Source organism: Dermacentor andersoni, chromosome 3 (assembly GCF_023375885.2).
Source record: "Dermacentor andersoni chromosome 3, qqDerAnde1_hic_scaffold, whole genome shotgun sequence".
In the NCBI taxonomy this organism is placed as follows: Eukaryota; Metazoa; Arthropoda; class Arachnida; order Ixodida; family Ixodidae; genus Dermacentor; species Dermacentor andersoni.
The window spans coordinates 152,700,312-152,727,621 of record NC_092816.1 but is presented as its reverse complement, the minus strand read 5'-3'; the positions used below and the strand labels follow the sequence as shown (position 1 = coordinate 152,727,621).

At 47.5% G+C, this 27,310-nt stretch overlaps 1 protein-coding gene across 2 annotated transcripts in view; it reads left to right on the top strand.

Annotated features, from left to right (window-relative positions):
• LOC126524254 (3-alpha-hydroxysteroid sulfotransferase-like) overlaps positions 1-25,687 on the top strand; it is a 97,755-nt gene extending 72,068 nt beyond the window's left edge. Inside the window, exons 2-3 of one of the 2 annotated variants that reach the window (XM_055067392.2) lie at positions 19,402-19,514; positions 24,644-25,687. In XM_055067392.2, the coding sequence (XP_054923367.1) occupies positions 24,644-25,618 (975 nt within the window). In that variant the 5' untranslated portion in view covers positions 19,402-19,514 and the 3' untranslated portion in view covers positions 25,619-25,687. The remainder of the gene's footprint in view (positions 1-19,401; positions 19,515-24,643) is intronic. The other variant, XM_050172583.2, reaches the window with a different exon arrangement.
• Positions 25,688-27,310: the final 1,623 nt, after the last annotated feature.

Sequence of the window (27,310 nt, the reverse complement as noted above, 5' to 3'; positions counted from 1 at the left end):
GAAGGAAGGAAGGAAGGAAGGAAGGAAGGGAGGGAGGGAGGAGGGGTGCCAGGCGGCGTTGTGCTCCGGCAGCACGCGGCCCAATCTCGCGTGCCACATATGGGGGAAAGCGGCGTGGCAGTACGCGAGACACGGGGTTGGCTTCGACTTCACCAACAAGTGCATACTTCGGACTGTTTCTGCAGGTCGCGTGCGCCTTTTCTCGAATCGCATTTGCAGACGACCATATTTTTGTGCGAGCTGTGTTCTCGCTGATCTTGCTTTGAAGCGATAGACCACACAAAGGTCACTTCGCTCGCTGCAGCTGCCGCGCTTGCTAACACCAGCCTCTTGACCGCGAATGGCCGGGCTCATCGATTGTGATGCGTTCATGTTTGCTTGTGCGCGCTGACACCGTGGCTGTTAATTGAGTTAGTAAACGAATGTTTCAAAGTTCACGCTGCCGATGAGACTACTATCTTTACTTCGTATAGCTGTCTGCTAAATTGTTGTCGCCACCGATGCTTCGACTTTGGGAAGAAACCGCGACTTTTTCTTAAATTGTCAGCAGACAAAGTGATCCTTAATCAAAGAAAAATACGTCATACCTACGGTACCATTTTTAATACCTTGGGCATAGCATGTGATTTTTTTTATTGTACGTCGGCTAATCCACTAAGGAGACAGTAGGAAGTGGAAAGAGGACATGATATATAAGTAATATTTTTCGTAGTATTTGCCACAGGGCATGCGTAGTAAAAATTAAGAAAAGGGCCATAATATAAACACACCAAGCCCTGCGTTAGACACGCTGCCACAATGAGTTAGAATTGTTGTCAGCTATTCAATGAGTATATTGCTGTAGCACATTGGGCTTCAGCTTACCCTCTATGAGACTTCAACGTAACGTAGTAAATGAGCACATTTTCTCATTGAAATTCAACCCAACACATCATTTTTTAGCGATCGTTTGGCATTTGTTGCCTTATGGCTAGATAAGCACCTTGGTAGTTTTGCGTATGCGCGTGCTGTAATTATGAGGACGCATTCCTTTGCTTATCGCGCAAAACTTCGAACACGTTTTAGCGAACGCCATCCGCGCTGCACTGTATCTGACGTGCATTTGTATGGCACGTTTAAAGCGCTACTCTCCAGCACCATCACTGCACCTGACAGGCTAAACTGTTGGTGGACAACCCTTCCCCTTTTTTCTCAATAACAAGTTAGTCTTCGACTGGGACTCATCCGTCACGGTCTCATTCATCTTCGGCCGCGCTAGCAACCAACAGTGGTGACCCAACAACAGCACAGACCCAGAGCTGTGGATCATTCATGGCGATCCACAAGTGGAGCCACGCGCTACTATCCCATCGTCAGCCGCTTGCCGACAGCTAGTGCCTGCGAGGTCCGCGGTTTGCTTCTCGACTCACCTGCAGAAAACGCCTACCAAACTTTGAAGGAGACCCTCATTCGACGCCGCATACCATCTGAACCCGAACGCTCACGATAAGTTTTGAATGATACAGACCTTGGAGACCACACACCATCTGAAATACTGCGCCACATGCAGTGACATGTGCGAAGCGTTACAGGTCTGGACAACACTCTGGTGCGCGAGATATTTCTTCAGCGTCTCCTCAATATCCGGCTGGCGCTTGCTACAGTGGCTAAAAAAGGATCTCAGCAAGACGGCTGCCATCGCTGACACGAACATGGCAGCGGCAAGCCCCTCCGTCTCCGTAGCAAACGTGTAAGTAGTAACCGCTTCCCCCTCTTCCCCCAAAGAAATCCGGGAGATTCGCGAAGAGAACGCGTGCCTGACCGTCACAGTGACAGCTTTTCTGGCAGCTTTCCCTTACAAAAAAAAAATTATTGAGAAGGCATTGAATTATTATTGGTCAATGTGGAGTTTTTCATTGAGGAATTGTGGAAATTTTGTTGGAGAATTGTTGGGCTGACTGTTGAGTGGTCTTGAATACTGGCCACTGAAATTTAATTGAAACACCATTGGGTGTCTCAATGTTGAATTATTGTTAAGTTACCACTGAAATTTCATTGCGCTTAGACGGCTCGTTGTGTTCATTTTGTTGAATGGTTGTTGGGTTACCATTGATGCTGCGTTGAATTGACGTTGTGGTAGTTCTGTTGACCTGTTGTTGAGGTATTGTTGTCACAGCACTGAAAAGTACGTTGTAGCCCAGTTGAGATGGCATTGAGATTTCAGAAGTCTCCATTGAAATATGATTGACATTTCGTTGGGCTAGTGGATTTTTATTCATATATTGAAATTGCTTTGCTATTCACACTTGCATGCCCCGGTGCCTGCTCATAACTTTCACAAACAAAGAAAAGCAAAGGAGAGAGTGATCAATTTGAAGTACCTTTATTTACACTAAAGATGCGTGCCCATGAAACATTATTACAGTACATAAGGCACCAGTAAATCGAACCTGAAGACATAGGCTAGTACCTGCAGCACACTTAACAGTGTAAATACATCTGAAAAAACTACACATATGAATTCAATCAAAACTATCATTGTGGTCTTCACTTGCGACTTAAGGTTGTGACTAGAAGGCAAAGCGACTCAAAAGGCAGGGCTTAAGCATACCCTTTTAACAACCAACTTTGCACACATGAACACTTGAAGCTGCTTGCGTGTGAATACACACAAGACATCCGAATACGTTACATTAAAATGTTTCGCACACTAATCCGTGACAGGAGCAGTTACGGCTGACTGTGAGAAGGCAAAATAAGACTTGAAACAAATGACTTCACGTAAATATATACAAGCTTTAGCACACGTCTTTCACCGCGACTAAACTTTATTGAAGTATCAAAGTAGACTTGTCTGAACGTTTTGTCTTCGAAATGCATATATTTTCAGGTTGCCCAATTATTTTATAAAATAACATCGCTCAACTTAGCTATTAATTGATGAGACATGATTTAGAAAGTTGTCGGGCATGGTGAACAACTGAATCACGTTTCTGACGAGCCAGGTTTGCAAGAACAGTACACCATTTGTATATGTTAAATTGAGGTACAAAAGAGTTTGTTGGTGGTATTTCCTCAATTTAGTGAGCTCACTTTCAGTTAATTTTTCTGGACTTGCACAAAGCTAATTAGAGCACTTTTTGGGGCCTTTTTCACTATACACATCAACCAAGTGGTACCTCAGTCAATAAAGAGATAAGGCAAGGCTAAAACCTTGAACGATAAGAGAAGAAATAATTATTTGGCCCAGAAAATTGGTAGCAACACACGGCTAACACAATTCTAAAGTGTCAAATAGATGGTCACCTGCACTTGCAGTATCAATTACCCCAGAAATACTCATAAAGAATTAGAAAAGGTTTCAATGACTGCATAGCCAGATTGGTGAGACAGTGAAAAAAGCAAATGCGTATACGAAGAACGAATGACCTCATTTGCGCAGGTAAAATGTTATTAAAATGCTACCAGATTATTGCATAAAATACATAAAAATTGCATAAAAATTGCGACAGAGCAGTAACAAAGACGAAGTGAGATACAGCACCCGTGTTGAAAAAAAATGACAAGTGATATACATGCATATTTAAGCTCAAGACGATTTTTTCTCCAATATATGCAAAAAGAACACATGCACTGACTGCATAAAAGAAGGTTCCTGCGCCTGGAGAACGCAGCACAGTACAAAGCAGCGTCATGAGAACAGAAAACTAGAGCTTAGTATGTTTAAAAGTACGAATACTTGCATACCTACAGGCATGTGACATGTCATGCCTTGAATGCATGAAATTCGTAAATCTTACACAAATGAAGTTACCATCACTCTTATAGGCTTCCTCAGAGGACTCCTTGAAGTTGAACTAGAAAAATGTACATCAGTGTTAAAAACAGAGGAGATAAGACCCTATCGCGTTCTTTCCGAAATAAACAGCGAAAATATTTCATGTATCAATTCTATGGACACTTCGCCAATTCAGTGTGCATTTATATTTGACAACCACCCAGAGACGAGAAGGATGAATTAAGGTAGGAACACACATGAACGCTGACTCAACTAGAAGTTCATTCGTGAAGACAAAGATTTTAAACACATTGGCCAACTTCACAACGAAAAAGCCATGGATGTGCAGCAGAAACGGCCCGGCACAACAAAAAAGGACCGACAGATATGTCCTGTAGAACAAACATGTGGGCCAAAAAAAAAAAACATGACAACTGAAAGGTTGGTCCTGTAAGTGATATTAACGAGAAATACTGCAGCATCTCTTTCCTACTCAGGGTCACAGAAATCTTGCTTATGAATTTTTCTTCGTGATCAATAAATAATTCTTCCATAAGTCCTCTTATGTTTTGGTCTTTGTGATGAAACAACCGTTCTTTCTGCTCTATACCTCAACACCAGACGAGTTCCAGAAGCAATATTTATTGATGACAAACGAAACAAATGCACAACCAAATATCTGTTTCCCTTAGTGGGGAAGACTTGCAGTTCTCAAGAGTATTTCTCGTTGGGTAGTATCACTCATCGGATAAATATTTCGCTTTTTCGAAAGATTTGTCCGATAGTTCTCGTTTTTCACGCACGTTTATTCTACGACATGGCTTTTTCATATTTTTTTCTTGTCGCTCGTGGCTGTTTCTACCACGCATGCACGGCTCTTTACCTTTGTCAAGTTGACCATCCTCTTTAATACCTCTTCTGTCTTCAAAAATAATCTTGTGCTCCTACCTATTTCGTCGTCCGTCGTCCGCCTCTGTTCGCGCTGCTGTTTCCAGTACGCACGTATCACTTGGTTAGGCTGTTAAACATTCTCGCAAGCAAAAGGAAATACCTCCCAAGCCAGAGCAAATCGAAAGTGAGCCTTCACTGCATCCATGCGGCAGCTAGTGCAACACACAGCAGCACAAAAAATAGTTAAAAATCCCACTTGATGGAGAGTGGCAACAGAGATGCGAGCTTGCTAGTGAATCAGCCACATATCAACGGGTGTCTCTTGCACGACGCTAAGCTGCTCTTGACGTAGAACAATTTAGCATCTGGGTATTTGCTGCATTCGTAACCTGCGAGAAGGGAATGCCGACAGAAAATGAGATTGCGCGGATTATGAATCTGCCACACACTGCACATAACTACGCACAAAATAGAAGTACACACTTTACTGGCAAGTAAAAATTTGCGGCTACGAGTGCTGTTTAGAAAAGGAAGAAATGGGTTGCTACGGTAAATGTTAGCTAAGACACGCACAGCGATGTTTCACAGCGGGGAGAAATATTCCCGGCTCTCACAGAAGCAAAGACCACGCGACAGTGCATAGCCGATACCAAGCAGATATCGAATATTTGGGTAGAAGTCCAGCAGTAGGAATGACCTAAAGATACGGCGAGAGCGATGCGAGCGTGAGCGCGCCTGTACGAGTGAGAAGATGCAGCGCTTCTTTGAAGCTAGGCGCTCCGGCGTGTCTCCGATCATCCCACGCGATTTGTGTGCAGAACGTCGCGTACACGCCCTTGCGCGTTTTGCGCGGTAGCACCTGCAGAGTGAGCTAGCTTCATGCAGCGCGTCATTCTTCACCGCGCAAACGGTGCTCGAGGCGACAACGCGCCGAGTGGCGCTCCTTTCGCTTCTGCAAGCGACGCACATTCGGATCGGTCCAGCTCAAAGAGGCAGCAGAGAGCGGCGGCATGTTTCGGCTATCGCCAATTAAAATTGTACAGTATGCCTTCAACGGAAACGTAGATAAAGATGCTTACTGCGGTAGTTTTGGCGGTGATAGGCGATAAGGCGAGCCCGTCGGCGTCTGTGTTCTTTGGCGACGTCGTCACCACACCTCTGTTCATTTGCGCTGTGTATCCGTGTACAGTCACCGCGCGGAAGCTGCGACTTATCGGTTGCCCGTTCTCCGCAAATCCCAAAGAGGCGAAATATATTTTGCGGTGCGCCCCATCATTAGGCGCAACCTAAATCTAGGCGCGCTTAACCGCTACGGCACAAAAGGTGATCACACTAACCGTATGGTATACGATGAGCCACTGCGGATTAAAAAAAAATTAATTATGATGTCCTACGTGGGAAACCAATGATCTGATTATGAGGCAGGTTGTAGTTGGGGACTCCGTATTAATTTTGCCTACAATGCACAATGCACGAGCGTTTTTGCATTCCGCTCCTGTGGAATTCGGCCGCTGCAGGAATCATATCCACGACATCGAGCCCCAAACTGCAACGGCGGCCGCCATAGTTACGAAATGCGTAAGCGTGACGTGCAACACCGCTTTCCGGTACGAGCGTGGACCAAAAGTAGCACAGCTGCACAGCTGCACACCTGCTGCACACCTGCTGCACAATTATTTGTCGCGGTTCTCCTAAGCTTGTAGTGTCTGCCTAAATACCTTGAAAGGCAGCGCGCCTCTCACGTATCGGAACGCGAGAACAAGCGCTTAACCGACCCACGTGACCCCCTATGAAAGATGGCGTGACCACTGTACAAAATTATCACTGCTCAGAGAAGCTGATCCTTATGTTCCAATTGTGTTCTCTCATACAAATTAAGGAAAGGTGCCTGCCTCTTCGCCTACTATTGTTTCAAACGAAGTGACGGCGGCAGCGAGCGTTAGTATCGCGCGCTTTAGCTCCGGGGCATACGGTTTGCTTGAAGAAAGTGAACAGTGTGCTTAACATCTCACGCTTGTCAATGTCAAAATAGAAAAAAGGCTACGTGCACAAGAAAACGAGATTACTTACCTATCTGCAGAAGTTCGGCTGCAACTGTTTCGGGGTGCCTTCTCTCCAACAGGCATCATGACCTCTGCCGCGCAGCTCACCAAAACAGCCAGGCTCGCACATCAGTCGAAGACTAGTAGCTGGGTCAGCCAACGACTTCAACGGATAAACGTCCCACTTATCGTCGTTCAAGCATTTCACTAAAATGTGCGTCATGACGTCCGAAAAGAAAAAATACTTTCATCAAAAAGCACGAGGCGTGATTCACTGCACAACGGCAGCCAACTAACTGAGTCCGAAAGCCGTTCACAGCTTCACGATAGTATGGAGTTATAAAAACATTTCAAACACAAAGTAACCGCACGGAAAACCACTAATTAATTGGTAATAATTTTTCATCCTCTAACCTTTATAAAGTTTTAAGAACAACCTAATTTGTAGCAATAAATACAATAAATACTACGACCAAAATATGCGACTACGAAACTAGCGGTAACGATGTGTGCTGTTGCAAAAGTGGGCTCAAAACGAAGCTACAACGGTTGCAACCGCGTGCGCACACCCACAGACACCCGAACGCTACCTTGACGTTCGTAGCGCTACCTAGAAATAAAAATTCCTACTAATTTTATTGATTTTACAAAAGTAAGGCTACTAGAATAGTTTAAAGCACCTTTGCAGATGACGAGGTGACAAGTGGCATGATAAGAGTCCGTGACCTGTATTTCTTTCATTCGCCTTTGGTGTTCTTCTACTCAACTGAACATACGGGACCTGTGCTGCAGGCTTGGGAGACGGGAGGACGACAGTTCGGCGAGGCTCAAATAAATCGCATGCTTCTTGCAAGGCGAGGGTCAGGAGCAGCCGTAGATACATCAATTAGCTGCGACACTGTTGCGGCTGTTTTTAAATCAGAAGCTCTTTGAAGTCAATGGTTATAGCGGCTGCGCGCTGCAATCTCAGCGGCTGCGCACTGCGATCTCAAAGTGTGTTCGTTGTTTGATCTAGTACCAAGGCCGCTGGATAAACAAAAGCTATATTTACTTTCCGGACAGAGGGTGCGACGCAGTAAATTCGAAGATCTCTCACGTGTATGTTTGCAGCGTGTGCGCCGCTTGCATCCTACGGTTCCCACAGCGCGTCGGATGCTCGAAGTAGCGTTGTCGCGTGGCGGCGTCTGTCTTTTCGCCGGCCGCGCTGCCGCCGTGTCTACTTTTGGGGAACTCCGCATGCGCGTAGTCACCGTGTTTGCGAGTGAACTTCGCATTCTTCTGCTCCCCGAAACGTGCTCATTTTGGATCGTACCAATTGATATGTCATGTAGTGTATGTTAAAACGACGATGGCATTTGTACACCGGCGAAGAAATAACTCGTTATGAACTTGGGCGGTCATGAAGCTAGTCTAACGCTGCAGTTTTTACAGAGCGAAAACGGCTACGAAAGTGGGGCGGTCCCGGAGACAGGCGCTTGAAAGCGCCAGCTATAGCGACAGCACGAGGAAGTGGCACGCTGCGCACGCGCCAAGCATTTCTGAACTTACTGGCTTTCGAACGAGAGGAGCATGCGCGCGTTCGTGGCCTAATGGTTAGAGCACCGGGCTCGACGGCCGACGTTCAATGCCACCCCATCGGTCACACATTATTTTATTTTTCTGAAAACGAGGTGAAAGAAGAACCTACGTGCCGCAAAGTGACAGGAATGAGGTTGCAACGCTTCGCATTAAATTTTTGGGATGTCTTCATATGCGAGTACTAATTATTGTATACTGGACTCAACTGCTACACAACAAAAAACAACTACAAAAATCAACACAAATTACCCAATAAATTGTTTATTGAGAACACTCAACGGTAATATTGTTCTGCAAGTGTTCAGCGAACTCAATTGCTTTTGAAAATTTGTTGAAGTCCGTTGTTTCAACGATTCCCCAACAATACATCAATGGTTAATCAACAGTCATTTTTGTACGGGTTGCGTCCTTTGAAGCAGCGCACCGCACTGTCACAGCAGCCATGAATGCATTAGTCCTGCTGCCACAGGAAACATGGTGACTCTGCGTGCAAATGCGTTGCACCCTGTGACTATCCAGGAGACGTAAGAGGCCGGCATTATTGTCGACAAATACTGCAGTATTGTTGGAAGGTCGCCCTCAGTGTTCATCACCGTACGTGGTCGAGGAGTGCTTTTCTTGTGGACACAGGTGCAAATGTTAGCGTTATCCGTAGATATCCAGCTCACCATAAGCGCCTCAGATCGTCCCTATTGCAAGCAATGGACACAATTTTCGCTACTTATTGTCATCGCACCCGTGTGTCAACATTTTGGTGGATTTTTGTACTCGCCGATGTCAAATTTGCGATACTCGGGTGCGGTTTCCGCCATCATATTGGTATTTTGGTAGGCGTGCGCAACGGCAGCTGTATGATCCTCTGTCGCAAGCTACAGTTGTACGTAAGCCCTCCAGACACCCTCCGTTGAGCGCTGCCTTGGTTGGAGCAGCTCAAACATCACACTTTGTGGTTATACTGAACGAGTTTCCAGAACGTAAGCTGAGGCTGACACCGCGGCTGAGCATAACGTGCTCCATCATATTGTCAGGTAGTAGTGACGGTAAACAACGTAGTAGCAATACTGTGAATGACGAAACTAACATTTTTTGAGCGAACCTGTGAGCACAAAAACAGGCTACACTTATACGATAGTGATAGGCGAACACAGTCGCTGATCGTCGAAATCTTATCTGCCGGTCATGGGTGTCGGCTTTTATACACGAGCCAACGAACGTTCCAGAGTAAGCGCTAGCGCCCGTGTCTGTGCCAGAAAGTTCCACACCATTCGCGGCGCGCATACTTGCAATCAAACTAAACAAGGTTCGGTGACAACACACAAGGGATAGAACCATCTATAACATCCAGAAACTTCCGATACATGCAGGCGCGTCCGGTGCTCAGCGGTAACATTTGTTAGACGATGAAAAGTGCTAACCCGAAAAAGATAAACAATTCAACTTGTCAATGCCCCTCTCAAAAATCATCGTCCCGATGCTACAAACACAGCAGGAGAGCGAAACAAAAATGACGCTAATCAAAGCAATAAATTTCAAAGTAACACAGTAAAAAAAAAGACAGTTCAAAGGTCAGCAACGCAAAGTCCCAAAATTCATTAGCGCGGGTAGAACGGCTTAAGTCGCACAAGATGAACTATTTCAGGTCATGAACGGCGCCGCTGCGATAGCGAAATGCCGTCTCGTCCGACCTTAAAGTCGACTGCGCCAGTATGTCGGATGATCTTGTAGGGTCCGAAATAGAGGCCTAAAGGAATCTCGTTAAGTCCTCGTCGGTGCATTGGGGTCCCAACCAAAAAACAGTTGTCGGGCTGGTACTCGACATAGCTTCGTCGACGGTTGTAGTCTCGGCTGTCGGCTCTTTTCTGATTCTTAATCCGCAGGCGGGCGGGCTGTCAGGCTTCGTCGGCGCACTGAAGATAGGTGGCAACGTCAACAATTCTCTTCATCAAAAACGTGCGGCAGCATGGCGTCGAGAGTCGTTGTCGGGCTCCTGCCGTAAAGCAGCTTGAACGACCTGATCTGTGTTGGTTCTTCCACCGCCGTGTTGTAAGCGAACGTTACGTACGGCAGGACAGAATCCCAGCTCTTATGTTCGACGTACACTGCTAGCATATCTGCGAGGGTCTTATCCAGGCACTCCGTAAGACCATTCGTCTCCGAGTGGTAGGCAGTTGTCCTTCTGTGGCTTGTGTGACGGTACTACACATTGGATTGGGTGCGCTCCGCTGTAAAGGCCGTTCCTCTGTTGGTGATGAGGACTTCTGTTGCGGCATGGCGCAACAGGATGTTGTCGAAGAAGAATTTCGCCACTTCGGCTGCGCTACCTTTCAGCAGAGCTTTTGTTTCAGTGAAGCGGGTGAGGTAGCCCGTCGCCTACGATCCATGTATTTCCAGGTATTGACGTCGGAATGAGCCCCAACAAATCCATTTCGGTCTACTGGAATGGTCGGCAAGGAGGCGTGATCTGCTCTAGTAGCCCTGCTAGCCTTGTCGGTGGTGTCTTGCGTCGCTGACACTCTCGGCACGTCTTGACGTAACGCGCGACATCGGCGGTCAGGCGTGGCCAGTAATACCTTTCCTGTATCCTCAATAGCGCCCGGGAGAATCCGAGGTGTCCAGCCGTGGGATCGTCATGTAGGATTACAAGAGCTTCTGGACCCAGCGCTGACGAAACAACAAGAAGGTAGTTGGCTCGGACTGGTGAGAAGTTCTGCTTTAAGGGTAGGTTAATTTGAAGGCAGAATAAAGAGAATCATCGCCTAAATGCCCAAGGGAAAACGGTGGTATTTTCTTGCAAATACTCGACGAGCCTTTGAAGCTCCGGCTCTGCTTATTGCAGTTGTGCGAAGTGTTCCGTGGTTATTATTCCAGGGAAGACGTCGTCATCCTCGTCATCTTGCGGTGGCGGGTCAATGGGGGCGCGTGATAGGCAATCGGCATCAAAGTGTTTTCGTCTGGACTTGCAGACACCGGTGATGTGTTTCTCCTGCAGTCTGCGGCTCCACCACACCAGGCGTCCTGAAAGTTCCTTTAAATGCGCTAGACAACACAACGCCTCATGGTCATTCACGACTTTGAACGGCCTGCCATATACGTAAGGGTGTAATTTCATCGCAGTCCAAATGATTGCGAAGCATTCCTTTTCTATCGTAGAATAATTGCCTTCCGCTTTTGACAGGGACGGGATAGCGTAAGTTATCCTCCATTCATGTCCGTCTTTCTTCTGGACTAGGACGACCCCAAGGCCTAGGGCTACTGGCGCCAATTTGGACTTCTATGTCGGCGTCATCGCCGAAGGGCGCAAGTACAGATACCGCCTGCATGCGTCGTTTGAGTTCTTCAAATGCGTCGGCCGGCAGCGTTTCCCACTTGAAATCGACATTCCTCAGCGATGCCTGAAAAGTCCTGCGCCTGTAATAGAAAACATGCCGAAGAATCTATGCACTGCCTTCTTCTTTATGGGCTGCTGTAACTTTAACATGGCAGCTGTCTTCTGCGTGTCGCGGTGGACTCCAGATTTGCTGATGACGTGGCCCAGGAACAGAAGCTCATCGCAAGGGCAGCGGGCCTTTTCCGGCTTCAGAGTGAGCCCTGATGGCTTCATGGCCTCTAGTACTGTTCAAAGCCGCCTTAGGTGATAGTCGAAATTTTCGGCGAAACAACGACGTCATGCAAGTAAGCAAGACAGGTCTGACATTCCAATCCTGCTCACACAATTTCCATGACGCGATGGAATGCTGCAGGCGCCGAGGACAGTGCGAATGTATCACCTTCAACTCGCAGAGGCCGGCGTGATGAAGGCGGTCTTCTCGCGCTCTCTCTAGTCGACTTCTATTCGGCAGTAGCCAGACTTGAGGGCCATCAACGAGAGGCATTTAGTCTTGCAGAGCATATACAATGTGTCGTCTATACGTTGGGCGGGGGGGGGGGGGGGGGTTAGGGGGCTATAACGTCCTTAGTGATGTTGTTCAGTCGACAATAATCGACGCAGAAACCTAGGCTTCCGTCCTTTTTCTTCATCAATGCAAGACTAGATGCCCACGCCCTTTTTGATGGCTGCATAATGTTGTGGCGCAGCATTTCGTCGACTTGTCATAGCTTTGTGTTCTCGCTTCGAAACTCGGTAGGAGGTCTGGCGGAGTGGTCGAAGGTGCCCTTCTGTTATTGTGTGGTGCTTTGCGAGTGGTGTTTGTCCAATCCTCGACGACGTCGAAAAGCAGACTTTGTATCGTCGGATATTTCTAAGCTGTTGCTGCTTACTCAAGGGGAGGCTTGCATTTATGTTGACGTCTGGTTCGGGCACTATGGTCATCGGAATAAAAGCAGCAGAATCAGAGAGGAAGAATGCATTGCTGGTTTCTACAATTTCCCCGATTTATGCAATCATGGTGCCCTTGTTGATGTACTTGAAATTCTGGCTGAAGTTGCTTCGCATAACTTCCGCTTTCCCTCCGTGTTTCCTTTCGAACCGTTATAAGATTGGGGCCCTGATCTGCCGGTAAAGCGCGCCGGCTGTTATACACGAGCCATTGACTATTCCAGAGAAATCGGTGGTGCCCGCGTGTCTTGCAGAAACTTTTACACAATTCGTGGCGCGCATACATGCAATATGACTACACAAGGTTCTGTGACAACACACTGCGGATAGAACCATCGATAGCATTCCAGAAACTTCCGATACATGCAGGCGCTTCCCTCGCTGAGCGGTAACATTTGTTACAAGGTGAAAAGCGCTCACACTCAAAAGATAAACAAGTCCACGTGTCAATATGACTGGTTCTCCCATCCATGAAAGACTGGGTCGCATATCACCTGAGAAGCTCCGTTTGGCTCGCCAAACTTTCAATCACATGCTCCAGTTTGGCATCATCTGGCCGTTGGCAAGCCCTTGCACGTCTCCACTTCACATGACACAAAACCGCCATCAGATGACGGGCGACGTTGTGGAGATTACTCGGCACTCAATTGAGCAACTGTATCAGATCGCTACCCGGTGCCATACATTCTTGATATTACAACAAATTTGCACGGTGCTACAAATGTCTCTAAGGTGGACCTTTGGAAGGCATAGCACCAGATACCAGTGGCAACAAAATACATCCCGTAGACCACGATGCCATCACTATTCGGCACATTTCCATTTCCACGAATGCCATTCGAACTTCACAACTCTGGAAAGACCTCTGAGTGGTTTATAGACGGTGTCCTACGCGGTCTAGATTTTTGCCACTTTAACCTGGATGATCGTATTTGTAGCGCCACTCCATCTGATATCGAGGAACACATGCGAACCGTTTTTTGACGTCTCTCTGTATATGACATTGTAGTTAATGCAGCAAAGTCCAAGCTTTGACTGCGCGAGCTGACCTTCCTAGGCCATACCATATCGAGTGCCCGAATTCGCACCACACCCGGGAAAGCTGAAAGCTGTGCGGGAATCCCGCGACCTAACACTACGCGATAGCTCCGCGAGTTCCTTGGACCTGTGAACTTCTACCCGGTTCTGTACCTCAGTGCGCGGCTATTTTGCACCCTCTACACAGGCTATAGGCAACTGCGGAGAGAATAGCGGGAGCCCTTACTTGGACTGACGAAGAATGCAACGCTTTCTATCAAGTCAAGGAGGCTTTGGCAAACGTTGTTTCGTTTGTGCATTCGCAGTCAAGTGTACACCTGTGCATCATGGCCGATACCTGAAACGCGCCCATCGACGCAGTTCTACAGCTACTAGCAATGGAGTCTGGTTCCCGGCATCTTAGTTCTCGTGAAAGCTGACCCATTCAGAAGAGCACTACAGCACTTCCGACCGAGAGCTGCTTGCCATTTAGGCCGCCATCCTACATTTTCGTCGCCATCTGGGAGGCGTGCATTTCTTTGTGCTTACCACAAACGTCCCACGTACGACTTCAGTCTCCCGACTTCGGACTGAGGAACGCACAGCATCCACGAGCTGCGTCACAGGTCACAAGGATAGGCCGAGATACGCGCTAAGAAGTGGGTAGACCTGAAAATGCTTGGCATAGAAAGGCGGGACGTTGACCGCGAAGATGGACGTGTCTGAGTTTCGAGCGCTGAAAATGACAACGCTAGGCTGCTTCTGTCACCTAGCGCTTTCGTTTCTGATTTGCCAACTTCAGTTTCAGTTCTACGAAAGGTTCCGCATGCAAACAAAGGTCGAAAGGGCCTAAAGTTCGCACTTGTTCTGTGTGTATATCGTTTGATGTTTCGCAATAGGGCTGAGGATTCACCAGTATTGCACAACACTCAATTTATCTATTGGGCATAGAACGAGCAGTGTGCATTGTATGGCTGAAATGTGGAGCAGGTTAGCCAGACGCACGAAGGAAGCACCCAGGGATACTTGTATGCTAATAACACGGCACATGGGACTACCACGGAAAGTTAAGTTTGTTCTTTTCTCCTTAAAGTCGAGTAAAGCCTCTTCAAGGTGATTATCGGCGTTGAAGAAGCATGAGGAAGGTTGGAGCTAACAAAACTTGAAGATATATTGCAACGAAAATATTTACACAGTCAAATGCAGAGTTAGCAAAAGAACACTGATGCAAAACACGCAAGTAAACAGCGCCTTACTCTTCTACTTTTTTCTTAAGTTAGAGGCTAGGACAGCTGTCACTACATACGACCAACCGAGTCTTACTGTTCTACCACTAAGTGGTTACGGCTCAGACTAGCATTGAATCGTACGGACTCTTACTGGTCTATCAGGTTTAGTGATTACGGGCCCTATAACGTAAATCTATTCCAATATGTTTTTATTTCAATCTCCTGACGTCAAACTCGCGTAACCGCCAACGCAAGCACCAGGCGCTCATCCCCAGGGTTGTCTTAACAGACCAAAGAAATGCTCCCCTCGTTCATAGGAGGTCACTTTTGTTTGCTTGAAAAATGAATAACATTGCCTACACTGAGCGGCTTGTCTTATCTAATTGGCTGAAAAGAGGCGAGGAGCACGCGGAAGTGCAGAGGAATTCAATAGGGCCGAGCCACTGCACTAAAAGTCGATAACCGGATGAAGAAGGTGGCGCCGGCGCCGGCTATTGGCCTGTTTTCCCTTACTTTGCTTGCGGTGGCTGGGCGAAAATCGCAACGGCATGCAACGGAAGCCTAAGAATAACGCTAAAACGGACCCTCATGAAAGACGTGTTGACAAAATGAAGTCGTAAACCTGCCGATAGTTCTCGAAAATGTTACGCGGCCACGCAAGAAGTTTTATTATAAGCAAATAAATCCATGCTCTCCGGTAGGTGCGAGTAGCCAGCGCCTGAGCGACCGGCGGCAGCCATCTTTTATTCCTTCCGGAACGGGGCAGCCTGCGGCTGTTGAGAAGAAAATTCAGTTTTGTTCGGCATAGTGATGCATCTTTAATGCGTACACGTCACTGACGCGGTGAGCTTTTGCGGTTTTGTGACGTCGCGTGACAGGCAGGTGAAATGGCTGCAGCCCGAAAACTTTTGACGAATAGCCGGGGGCTAATGGCATAATGCCGTCGACTGAGAAATAACTATTTTTCTTATTTCGGTCAAATCCTGCATAATCATTGTGTACACGTCATATCAGATGGGGAGCTATTGCGGTTTTCGCGACGTCGCATGACAGGCAGGTGAAGTAGGGGTGGTTCAAAAAAGTTTTTGGACAATTGCAGAGGGCTGATTAAAGAATTGAAATAGTTTTACATTATAGCGCCCTACAGCCTAGACTGAGGAACAAGCACCTCGTCTCGATTGCTATAAATGAAAGAGACAAAGAAAAAGGGCGGTAGGACCGTTAGCCCATCCCGCAGAAGCAGTTGTCAACGAGAGTTGAAAGTCCGCTTAAGCCACAACCCAAAGGGCTGGCCTTACTCTCAAAAGTAAATGCATCGGAAAACAACCCTGTTTTCCCTTTTCCCACAGCTTCGTCTGCCCATCCTATTTCCACGTGGTCAGTGACGGCCTCAGCAAACACGCCAGGCACGCACGATTTATTGAGGCTATCTCGAACCTCAGCGGCGTTTCTAGCCAGCCGGGTGCTCGGGCGCTGGTGTCCCAACACCGCGTACTGCAGTCCCCTTCAAATTTTTTCCTCGTGGAAAAATAATGACCGTTGGCGGCATGCAGTCTCGGTGTTCTTAAGACGACGTCCTCCGAACGCGATCTCCGCATGCGCACCACGCCTCTATCTACGCCGCGCACTGCAAGTTGTAACTCGACACCACGCGGGCTCTCCTGAGCGCTCAAAACGTGGTTGCGCCGGTGGTGGTGGTAAACATTTATTTCACTTATTTACAGAAAGAGTGGAGGACGACCTTAAAGGCCTGCCCCTTACAAAATACAGGAGGGGTCCCTAGTCCGGGTCTCCTGTGGCCTCCGCGGCGGCTCGGGCCCTTTGCACGAGAGCTGTTTGGCTCTCTAAGGTAGAGTAGCCTAGCAGGGCAGCCTCCCAGCTCTCTCAGGTGGGTGGGTGGGGGGAGGGAAGGGTAAGCCGGGTTAGAGGGGCAAGCGAACACCATGTGAAAAACGTCCGAGAACGCGTAACCCGGGGAGTGGGCACTCCCCAGTGAAAGCAGGGTTAAAGTACTGTAGTTCTGCCGGGCACAGTACCGTGTTAGTATAGAGACGGAGGAGCCAGCGCTCCTCTGCCTTGGTCAAACCTTTAGCGGGGGGTTTAAAGCGACCGTGAGCGGATATGTAGAGCTGAGTGATTTCGCGGAATGTAATGGACGGATTTGGTTCTAGATCCTCAGACGGCGGGTGTTGAAGCGATGCCCTGTGGTTGAGCGCGCGGGCTGAGGCGTCAGCGGCCTCCTTTCCTTCTAAACCCGTATGTGCTGGTGTGCAGATGACGATAGGCGTCTCGGGATGCTCCCGGTACTCGCCTTCTCGTCAGACTTTTGCGGCGCGGCTGGCTATGCGCCTTTTTTCGAACTTTCGGCAGGGACCCCGGGAATCGGTGATGATGACTCTGCAGTGAGGATCTGCTGTGGCGAGTGCTATGGCGACTTCCTCGGCATGTGTTACGTTTGGGGCGCGGAAAGTGAGGCCCTGAACGTGTTCGTTTTGCTGTGAGTTGACCCCCGCTCCGTACGCGCAACACTTGGTCAACATTGCTAGGTCGCTCTAAATCTCGACGGCGTCTCTAACCAGCAGGGGACTCGGGAGCAGGCGCCGCAACAACGGGTACAGCCGTCCCACTCGAGGCTTCTCTGCGTGGACCTATAATGACCACCGGCGGAACGCCAACCCAGTGCGCGTAAGACCGCGTTCCCCGAATCCGTTCTCCGCATCCGCACGGCGCGCCCCCGGCGCGCCGCGGCTCTTCACACGACACCACGCGGGCCGTCCGACCCCTAAAAAACAGAAACGGTTGCTGCCCGGACGCGCTGTGGAGTGGACGCCTCCCTATTCATGAAACACATGGGCAACTCGCGGCACTGCGAAAGTATATGCAAAACAACAATGCAGCCCTACACCGTCCATTCTGCATGTTCGAGAGATGAGCGGCCTAACACGGAAGATATGTAACAAACGTGGGCTCTGCGCAGCGCCAGTCGCACTGAGGCATTCATAGTTCCTGCTTAGGAATTCAGGCGTCGTGGCGATGGCTAGGCGTACTTGGCTTCCGACGGCGGTGAACGCTGTCGGGTTGTCGACTTACTACGCACCAATAGTCAGGACTTGGCCCGAGCTCAGGAACGCAGCTCTGGCGTGTAGCCTTGTTCAACCTGGACATCGGTGGCTAGGCTTTGTGTCTTTGTGGCAGAAGTTTGTGTCTTCCCAGAATATTTACGTATTCAAACCTAGAGGGCATTGCGGGCTTTTGGGATACGAGAGGAAATGACGAACGCAACGCAGCAGTAAATGAACCCGCGTACGTAGCCAATGAATGCTACGCAATATTTATTTGTGACTGTTTCTGAGTGGCTTTCATTCATTTTGCCTATCTACGATGACATCAGCGGCACTTTACATAGCCTAGCGAAGGGTGCATTATATCTTGTAGGAAAAGTTCCGGGTTCACGATGCCCTTTACCAAGCGTCTATGTTGGGACAAGCGTTATCGCGTTTGGCATAGAAAGATTACAAGTCTGCCTAGACCCGGTGTGGTTGCTGGGGCGTAGCGCTGCTAAGCTCGAGGACTCACGATCAACTCCCGGCCGCGGTAGCCACATTTCGATATCGTCTACATGCTAAAACGTCTAGGTATCATGCAATGGGCTCACACTCAGGAACCCAAACTGGTCTTGCTGGAGAGAGTGCCGATTTAAGTGGAGACCACGGTAGCAATTGGCGGTAGCACGACAGAGGGCGAGATGGACACAGGCCCTCGAATCTGACCAGCTTTAATGCTAATTATACAAAAATTTTGATTATACCCTCAGCTGCTGCTTATTGCGACAAGTTCTCGGCATGATCAAGTATTATTTAATACTATTTTCGTGTTCAGACTAGATACAAAAGGAACCTAACCAACGGCTATTCTTTCTGGAAGTAGTTACAATATATAAAGCTCCCAGATTCGTCAAATATGTGTGAAGACAGTCAAGAAGACTGATTAACTGATGTATCAAAGGGACCAAGCTTTATAAGCGATTTCTGAGGCAATCTGGAAGTATTCGACATGTGTATGTATGCGGTTCTTATGATGATTCATCAATGATGTTCTGCTCTTAGGCTACTTCGGGACTTTCACGCTAGTATCATTGCCAGACAATGCCATCAGCTATCACTACCTCAGCCATACGAACCTCTGGCAGGCCTCCAACGTGGGCGGTACAGTGCGAAATGAGAAACAACAATGAATGATTATTGGCTAAATATTCGGGGTAATAAGTTGCACATTTCAGTTGGGTATACACCAGGTAAATTTTATTTTAGGATCAATAAATAATAATTAGGTTCTAAATAAACATATCAGTGATGACGCCCACGCAGAGGCATTGCAGCATCACCGTGTCAGCTTTCACCGCTACAGCCGCACTAACTAGTAGCTGAATTCTGAAATCGAGCCGCTATGCAACGACGTAAAAAAAAACTGCAACATAAACACGAATTAGTGTGTAATATATGTCGGCTGTTCTATTCGAAAGCATTTATGCAAACCAACTTCTGATTATAAGCATTGATCACCATGTTTTAGATCCAATTCTCGGCTCCGAGAGAACTTGCGTTGCATTTATATTTGAAATCGATCAGGCCGTCACACGTCATCCTTTACTGCCGCAGAAGAACAACTGCTGAACCAGCGCCATTGTAAGTAAAGTTTGGATTACTATTTTGTCAGTCGAAACTAATCTAGTGTTTGCCTTTAGCGGTCACTCACATGGCGATACGTGGTCTAAGGCTACTTCTCTAGGTCAACTTACAAATCATTGTGGCTCAGAATCATCAAGCAGCTTCATATATGCCGTATGCTCTACCCTCGATATATTTGCCACTATGTGAGTCCATAAGAAAGGGGACGCCAAAGACTTGAAAAATTGTAGACCGATCAGCTTACTGTCCATTGCCTACAAAGTATTTACTAAGGTAATCGCAAATAGAATCAGGAACACCTTAGACTTCTGTCAACCAAAGGACCAGGCAGGATTCCGTAAAGGCTACTCAACAATAGACCATATTCACACTATCAATCAGATGATAGAGAAATGTGCAGAATATAACCAACCCTTATATATAGCCTTCATTGATTACGAAAAAGCGTTTGATTCAGTCGAAATCTCAGCAATCATGGAGGCATTACGGAATCAGGGTGTAGATGACCCATATGCAAATATACTGGAACATATCTATAGCGGCTCCACAGCCACCGTAATCCTCCATAAAGAAAGCAACAAAATCCCAATAAAGAAAGGCGTCAGACAGGGAGATACGATCTCTCCAATGCTATTCACAGCATGTTTACAGGAGGTATTCAGAGACCTAGATTGGGAGGAATTGGGTATAAGAAGTAATAGAGAATACCTTAGTAACCTGAGATTCGCTGATGATATTGCCTTGCTTAGTAACTCAGGGGACTAACTGCAATGCATGCTCACTGACTTGGAGAGGCAAAGCCGAAGGATGGGTCTAAAAATTAATCTGCAGAAAACTAAAGTAATGTTTAACAGTCTCGGAAGAGAACAGCAGTTTACAATAGGTAGTGAGGCACTTGAAGTGGTAAGGGAATACATCTACTTAGGACAGGTAGTGACCACGGAACCGGATCATGAGAGTGAAATAACCAGAAGAATAAGAATGGGCTGGGGGACATTTGGCAGGCATTCTCAAATCATGAACAGCAGGTTGCCACTATCCCTGAAGAGAAAAGTGTATAACAGCTGTGTCTTACCAGTACTCACGTATGGGGCAGAAACCTGGAGGCTTACGAAAAGGGTTCTGCTGAAATTGAGGACGACGCAACGAGCTATGCAAAGAAGAATGATGGGTGTAACTTTAAGGGATCAGAAAAGAGCAGATTGGGTGAGGGAACAAACGCGGGTAAATGACATCTTAGTTGAAATCAAGAAAAAGAAATGGGCATGGGCCGGACATGTAATGAGGAGGGAAGATAACCCATGGTCATTAAGGGTTACGGACTGGATTCCAAGGGAAGGGAAGCATAGCAGGGGGCCGCAGAAAGTTAGGTGGGCGGATGAGATTAAGAAGTTTGCAGGGACAACATGGCCACAATTAGTACATGACCGGGGTAGTTGGAGAAGTATGGGAGAGGTCTTTGCCCTGCAGTGGGCGTAACGAGGCTGATGATGATGATGATTATGATGATGAGTTTACCACTGCTCTAAGGTGAGGGTGGGTAGTGAGAGAAGATGGCAGCAGAACACTTCATTGCGGCGTGAAACGTCGTCGGTGAGGTTGTAAACCCTGGTGGTGTCCGTGAACCGAGTGGTGTAGATGAGGTGGGGAAAGGTGTTTGCCTGCAGTCGTCAAAGGCGTCTGATCTCTGATCTTGTGAAATACAGGCGGGTAGAAGGGGGGGGGGGGGGTGATGACTATAGCTTGCTGTTTGCGGTAGATTGTTGTGTAATTTGTCAATTTGTCGATATATCATTGTGGGAGTGAACTAGAGAGTCAGGTGTAGTTGCTTCATCGAACGGTGCGCGTGAGTCCGAACCAGTAAGTGCGCGCTGGCCGCTGTCCAGGGCGCGCGCCCGTGATATGGAGCGCGGGTGACATCACCAGCTGGTGGGACTTTCTGACCATCGCCCTTGATGCTCCAAGCCCTTCACAAAACAGCAAAGTAGCGCAATATGCGGAGGATGGTTGGAAATTAGCATGATGAGGAAGACGTTACTCACGTAGATGATATTATTTTCTAGAGTAGCCCGCAATAATAAATATAGTTTCGTGTTAAAAAGTATTGCGGGACAAGGTAAGACGCAAACTCAGAAAATGTTTTCCTTGCGTACACCCTTAGAAATGTATTCACCTTTTGGAGCGTGTCTTTTGGCCTAACTAAAACCACCTCTGTATATATATATATATATATATAATGTATGTATGTGTGTGCGTGTGTGTGTATTTCGTGCGTTTCCTTTCTTTAATGATGCGGTCGCGATGATTACACGGCGCGAACCGCTGACAAAGCTTTCCATGCGCAAAGTCTGAACTGTAATGCACGCAAATTGTCGCTTTTTGTTCAGGGACAAAATAATCCGCACAAGGCGTTAACATTTCCTCACAGTCTGAGAGTACTTGCTTTCACATGCCGCCACAATGGCAGCAACGCCGCTCTAAACATAAAATTAATTCAGCAAGATTTCAATGCGTTATTATTATTAGCCTCATGGCCCCCCCAATTTTCTATTGCTGTCTTTCTTCCTTCCTAAGCTCTAGCGACTTGCGGCGAGCGTATGCATATTCGAGTGATGAAAGTGGGAAGAGAGAGAGAGAATAAACTTTTTTATTCGGTGAATGAAGCTTTGGAGAGGCGTCCTCATTCCAGGATGCCTTGAGCTCGGGCCGCGTCCTGGGCCCTCGCAATCAGCCGTTGCTGATCCTCGAGGTCGGAGCTGGCCAAGGCTCTCTCCCAAAGCTCGTTAGTGGGGTAAGGGTCCGGAGGATTTAATGGAGCCGCTCTGCAACCCCCTACTATGTGCCTGAGGGACCCGGGCTCTGCGCAGAAGCGGCATTGCGGAGAGAATTTTGTTGGGTCTATGAGGTAATTTCTGGTTGGATGGGGGAATGTATTAACCTGTAGAGCTCGGAGGCATCGCTCCTGCTCTCTAGGTAGTGACTTGTGTGGGGGTGCATATGTTCTGCGGGTGAGCTTGTAGTGTTGTGTGATGTCTTGGTAAGAGACTAGAGGGTGCATGCGCTCGGGTTCAGATTCCTCGGCGTCGGCTCGGTGGGTCAGATCTCGAGCCACGTGGTTGGCGACCTCGTTGCCAGGAATGCCTTGATGAGCTGGCGCCCAGATGATCATCACTGATCTCGTTGGCGGCTTTTGATTGATGATCCGGAGCGTAGTGGTATGAATTCTGCCTCTAACAAAGTTGCGGCACGCCTGTTGGGAGTCGGTCACTATGACTTCAACCTCTGTTTGGGAGAGCGCGAGGGCTATGGCCGCTTCCTCGGCTTGGAGGGGATTGTTTCGTGTGAGTGAAATGCTGCTCCGATGTTCTGTGTTGACGACTACTGAAAGTGGGAACGCGTGCTCTTCCAGCTGACAAGGGAAATAAGAGTCGTGGGAAGACAACATTCATATGGGGACGGATTACCAGCGAAGCTATTTGGCGTGCATACATGGGCTGCATACGTTATGATATTCATTTTTTTATATGGCTTCACATAACGGCGACACAAGTGCCGCCGCGATCGCAGTATCACCCGTGTAGCTGCCGCAACCACTGCTGCAGCCGCAGCGCCTCCTCAGGTACGCGTGACGTTATTACAACAGAAACGCAGGTCATGGTACACGCACCGTGGGCACACTCTTTCACAATCTCCCTATCCGTCTCCATTGCTACAGCACGGTCGCCACACTCTTTCCTTCTCCCCTACTCGTGTCCCTTGCTGCAGCGCCTTCGCCAGACGCTTCGGTTGAAGAACAACTTTTGGGACTGAAAAAAAATTGACCTACGATTACGCTACTCCCTAACTCAAATTTTTTGCTGTTTAGGTGCTTTGAATTCGCGAAAAATTATAGCAAAGAATTTGATCCTGAATGACAAGGCGCTCTCCGCAGTGGTGCTGAGCCTCTGCTCGGGCAGCTCGTTCAGCATCAGTGGGAGACGAAGCATTTCTACCGGTTGCATCGCTCATTGTTCATAAAGAACGCGTGTACAGAGGAACGCATCGCTCGTGTGGAGCGCATTCTCTCAAAGCGGCAGCTACGGCGGTAGCAGCACCGCAAGCGACGTTGCGCATGCGCGCGGGGTCAGAAGCAACCCCGTGGCTTCGTTTCGTCGCTTGCTGCATGCCTGATCGTGCGGGTAGTACACTTTCCTCATCGCCCTTTTTGCCATAACCCCCCCCCCCTCCCTCGGCTTTCCGCCTCCTGATTGTGCTGCACTCTCCTTTCGGATTTTATCCTCGCATCTTTCGTCCCCCCGCTGCGCTCCGCGTTCGTTTTCATCTTTCGCTGTACTCGTTCGCTCGGTTACGCCGACGCCGACGCTCGCCGCCGGAAATGGCGCCTAAGAGCGGCGGCCTAATAGACACTTATACAGTGGCGTAGTAGTTTGATCGAAATCACATAGGCTGAACCGCAAATTTACAGTGTCAGTGAGACAGAACTGGTTGCGGTTGGGATGCCACGTTTACTGATGCTTTGTATTTAGTGTCTGCCGCTGTACATTATTCGGTCTGTGAGGGTCTCTGAGGTACGTGCGCGTTATGAGATAAGCATTCCTAGCATACTATCTCCGCCCTCCACATATTCGAAATACTGGTATTTTAATCAACGCAGTGTGTCGCTGCAGTGCTTAAATGTTAATCATAATAAAGCTGACAGTCATCGTGAGGTCGATTATGACGAAATTTTTTTTTCTGGTATCAGAGGTATACGAATGTACTGAATGTTCGCACGACACTACGTTTTCTATGTGGACATTGGGGATTGTCTAGTTCCAAAAAATATTGTTATCAATCGTGCGTGCACTGCCTTTATTTCATATTTTTCTGTCAGGGACGCTCTATGTTACGCCGATACTGACATACCGTTGCTGATCCTAAAGTAGTCAGACCGCAAAGTTAAATAAACATGAATGCACGCATAATGATCAAGACTATAGTTCTAGGGCAACGTAGGCCCCAAAAGGTGCAAATTATTCTCATAGTATAACGCAATTCTCAACCTCTACAACTAACTATCTCTATAACTTCAGCGAATCAAAAGCTGCATCCTGTCATCTGCAAATATATTATGCTCTGTTTTCCAGATGTCTATCAGGACAACGCAACGTCGAACACCAGCTTTTCAGATGATAGACGGTGTGCCAAGGTGCATCGATGTAGACCCCGATACCTTCAGAGAAAACTTGAAGTTCCGCGCTAAAGAAGGAGATATCGTGCAATGCACGTTCCCCAAGAGTGGAACCAACTGGATTCAGTACATCACCCAGCTGATTTTAAGGCGAGGCGAGCCAATGAATGACTACCGGGAATTCTGCGACGGCTGGCGTTTCATCGACTATATGAACATCAAAAACTGGGAGTCGCCCTACCCACTAAGATCATTTTCAACGCATTTGCCCTTGTCCATGGAACGTGTCAACGATGAAGGCAAGTACGTTTACTTGGCTCGCAACCCTTGGGACGTGTGCGTGTCGTTCTACAATATGGCGACCAGAATAAGCTACTATGATTTTCAGGACGGCACCTTCGAAGAATTTGTAGACGCTTTTCTCAGCGGAAACTTTGGGTACGGCGACTACTTCGAGCATGTTGCGGCGGGATACGCGATGCGCAATCAGCCGAACTTACTATTCCTTACCTACGAGGCACTCAAGAAAAACACTCGAGACGTCGTACTCAGGCTGGCGTATTTCATGGGTGAATGCTATGGACGGGCCCTAGAACAAGACGAAGGGCTGCTGAAGAAGCTGCTTCAGAGCTCGACGCCGGCCCATATGAGGAACGTAGTGGTGGTTGACCTCGGCAGCGATTGGCACCCTGAGCTGAGACTGAATCCGTTGCGAGGGAAGGTCACTTGCAAGGAGGGCTACGCTGGCAACAAAAGTCAGTTCGCCTACGTCAGAAGCGCGAAGGTTGGTGGCTGGAAAGAGTACTTCACACCCGAATTACTTCGACGAATGGAAGCGAGAATTATTGAGCTGGAGAAGACGTCTTCCTTCATGGACCTGTGGAAGGACTTCCGTGCCGAAGCTTGTAGGCATTCTTCAGGTTGGAACTGAGTAAAGAAAATATTGAAATACACGCTGATGAAATTGAAGTAGAAATAAATAATTCATTTCGCTGCTCAAGTTCGTTTTGTTGGGCAAAGTCATTCGGTTCAAAGCAGGAATGAAGATAGCCGTGTCTCCCTGCAATGATTGGTACACAAAGAAAACCCTATGTCGTATGTAGTGTTTAGTTTTTGTAAGTGTAGCACAGTGGCGAAGACAAAGAGAAAAGCGCAAAAATCAAAGGCAGGAATGTCAAACCAGAACTAAGTTCTGTTAGGTAAGTAGCAATGAGGAAGGGAACAGGAAGAATACATTAAGAGGAAGCTTTAGCTTGGGTACTCCTATCTAAATACTTGTAAAAGTATAATTCTTGTTTCTCGGTAATCACAGCACGAAATTGGACGAGGTTTTCTGCATTTCAAATAAAAAGTTAAGATCTAGTGACTGTTAGTTTCGAATTTTTTACTTATTTCGTCAATTATTAAAAAAATGGCAAAAATCAAACATCTTCAGAAAGCAAACTACGAAGTTTACTACTCTATAGCTCAGGAAGAAAAAATTGTATCACAATTCTGTGAATCGCATTTGATAGTACATTCAACGCGGACAAAATTGATATGTTGCACATTAGCCTGAAAAACTTCAGTAATACGGAAATGCAGCTTTCGCAGAACCATTGTACACAACGTAGCAAATTTACGTAAGATATGAAATGACAAATCGAATTTGTCCACTTTGAATGATCTAATGGATGCCGTTTACAAAACCGAGATATCGGTTCTTGATGAATAGCTGTTAATTTATAAACTTCGTGGGTTTAAATTTTTTACAAACTTCGGGCCCTAAATCTCAATTTCGCTTCGAACAGTCACTAGAATATAACGTTTTCTCTCAAATCCAACAAATTTTATCAAAATCTGTCCAGGGGTCATCAAAGAAATGCGTTTTTGCATTTTACTTTTATTTGAATACGCCGCATCAGAGTTGGGCCCGAGGTAAAGCTTCCGCTTAAAAGAATGGAATGGAACGGAAACATTTATTGAGGTCCATAGGAACGTGCACATGCGTGTAGCGGGTGGCGGCCACGTCAGGACAGAAAAGCCTAGCCTATCCGCCATGGAGCGGTCCCGTTCGACTGGCCACAGTCGGGCTTCAAAATCGGGACTGCGTGGTGATGATGATGATGAAGCCTCAATCAATGGCACAAACCCACTAAGGGGGATAGGCCACGAATCGGGTGGTAATATGATTGAATAAATAAAAGAAATTGTTAATAAATAACCAACACAAGAAGTAATATAAATATGTAATCCAAGATGAAAAATAAACTGCCTCCCACTTAGACCACGTAACCTCTTCGTCGTCCTGTAACGCGGGGCTCCGCTAGAGCATGTATTTTAAATTGACAAAGTCTCAGCAAAGCGCGCAAGTGTTCGACGTTTTGAATTACGGGATAGACCGGGTGAAAGAGTGCGAGGCTAGTGTGTGTCCCGACTTGCAAGTCTTAGTGTCAACGCCTGAGGCCTGTTCAATTTAGGGTGCGATCTTGTACGCGTTCCAAATAGGACGGAGGTGGTCCGTTCTGTACGCCACGAAATAGGCGGTCCGCAGTGTTCGCGAGAATGAGAGGAAGCTAACAGCCAATGAGCGAAGTGGAAGCCTGCGTCACGCTTTTGACGTCTGCTTGGGGACCATATAATA